We start from the raw sequence: 1,518 nt of genomic DNA, 5'->3' as shown, positions 1-1,518 counted from the left end.
AGGGCCTCAAACACAAGCATCGCCATCATAACGATGCCGATGGCAGCAACAAGATGCATCACCACTATGATGGAGCCTATTCATCCGGTCCTGCATCCCTGAGTTATCTCGGGCATGAATCGCACCAAGCTTTCCGAGCTGGTTCTCAGAAATCCTCGAGTTTCAGGAAGGTGAGTTTCCAACGTGATAACGTTACGGCTGCGTGAGGCGTGGCAAATTCAGCTGCCGGGAGCGGCTTCTCGAATAGCCATTCCTACGACGCCAGACATGCCTGTATGGAGCTGGAATCCAGTATCTGGAGGCTCTCCAGCTGCCGCTGTGGTTCTATTGAATCCTGAAGCGCTTCGGGAACTTTCGTGGATGGCCCCCGGTGGTAATAGGCACGAGACCACTTCGAGAGAGTATGGCAGCTGTACTATCTCAGGATCAGAGGATGGGGCGTCTCCTCCGGTCACGATGGTGCAGAACGCCGCTGACTTGTGGCAAATCATTGCTAATTCCTCCACGAAGAAAGACATAGTCAGTACTGGCAGTGGACCGACACCGAGGCTCCAGACCGACGTCTCTTCATTCCCCCCTGTGATCTCGGAAGATGTCAGCGCTGGTCGGGAAGGAGAGTGTCACGACGTGTCGGAACCGAAAGGGAAGTGGTCGTTGTTGGCTTGTGGGGAATCTACCCAGGGTACGATGGTCAAACATCATCACTGCGCTCACCAGCAAGGGGTTCCCGCCGCAGTCAAGGTTAGTCTCGTCTGGTGAGTGCTCGATTGACTTCTTCTCCGTCCCAGACATCTCCCCTTGGAGTGTTGTCGGAGAGTTCCTCCGAGAGAGGGGCCCTTCATGAGCGCCTGTTACCAGTTTTGTCCTCACATCAAAGAAGATCGTTGAGAGATCGGGAGGTAAGGAGGTATCGGTGATAATTCGTCTGTGGGGTGATGTTCGTGTGCTACCCTGGGGGAAGAAAGTCGGAGTCGAGATCGTGTCAATTCCATACGGCTTAACGCTTTAGGTTGTCGACGGAACTGTCGAGAGTCCAGATGCTTCCCCAAGCATCGGCGTTACTCTGTCTGGGATGATGAAGGTGGACGGAACGCAGTTCGATAAAAGTTCTCGAGAAGGGAGGGAAGAAACCCATACTCAGAGCCAAGGATCCAACAAAGCCAATCTCGAGGTGGAATATATCCTCTAGACTTCGGCTCATTGGCATAAAGAGTCACGTCGTATCTCGCGAACGCTCCCTGCCATCAGATAATCGCAGGAGAAGAGATCGAGTCTGGCAGTGATGTGGTGAAGGACAGGGATATCACTAAGTAGTTAGTGCGTTAAGCGTCGTAGAAAATATACCTCACAGTTGTTCGTTCTCTCTCGAACAGCCTACAGTCGGATTTTGAACAGTGGGGATCGACTTTATCATAATTACAATCCCATTGATGCTGCCATTGCGATAGCCGCTTCTTTCAGGGTGATTCTCAGGAATTCACTCGAGAAAGCGGCGAGGTCATGAAGTCGAGCACACCG

At 52.4% G+C, this 1,518-nt stretch overlaps 1 protein-coding gene across 1 annotated transcript; it reads left to right on the top strand.

Annotated features, from left to right (window-relative positions):
• Positions 1 to 424: 424 nt before the first annotated feature.
• Positions 425 to 741, top strand: Pmar_PMAR003198 (hypothetical protein; the record flags this gene model as incomplete). Its single annotated transcript, XM_002772909.1, has 1 exon — positions 425 to 741. A coding segment is annotated over one exon (317 nt), but the record flags the coding sequence as incomplete, so codon positions are not given.
• Positions 742 to 1,518: the final 777 nt, after the last annotated feature.

The sequence above is a fragment of the Perkinsus marinus genome (assembly GCF_000006405.1).
Source record: "Perkinsus marinus ATCC 50983 genomic scaffold scf_1104296960306, whole genome shotgun sequence".
Lineage (NCBI taxonomy): Eukaryota > Perkinsozoa > Perkinsida > Perkinsidae > Perkinsus > Perkinsus marinus.
This window is presented reverse-complemented; position numbering and strand designations above follow the sequence as displayed.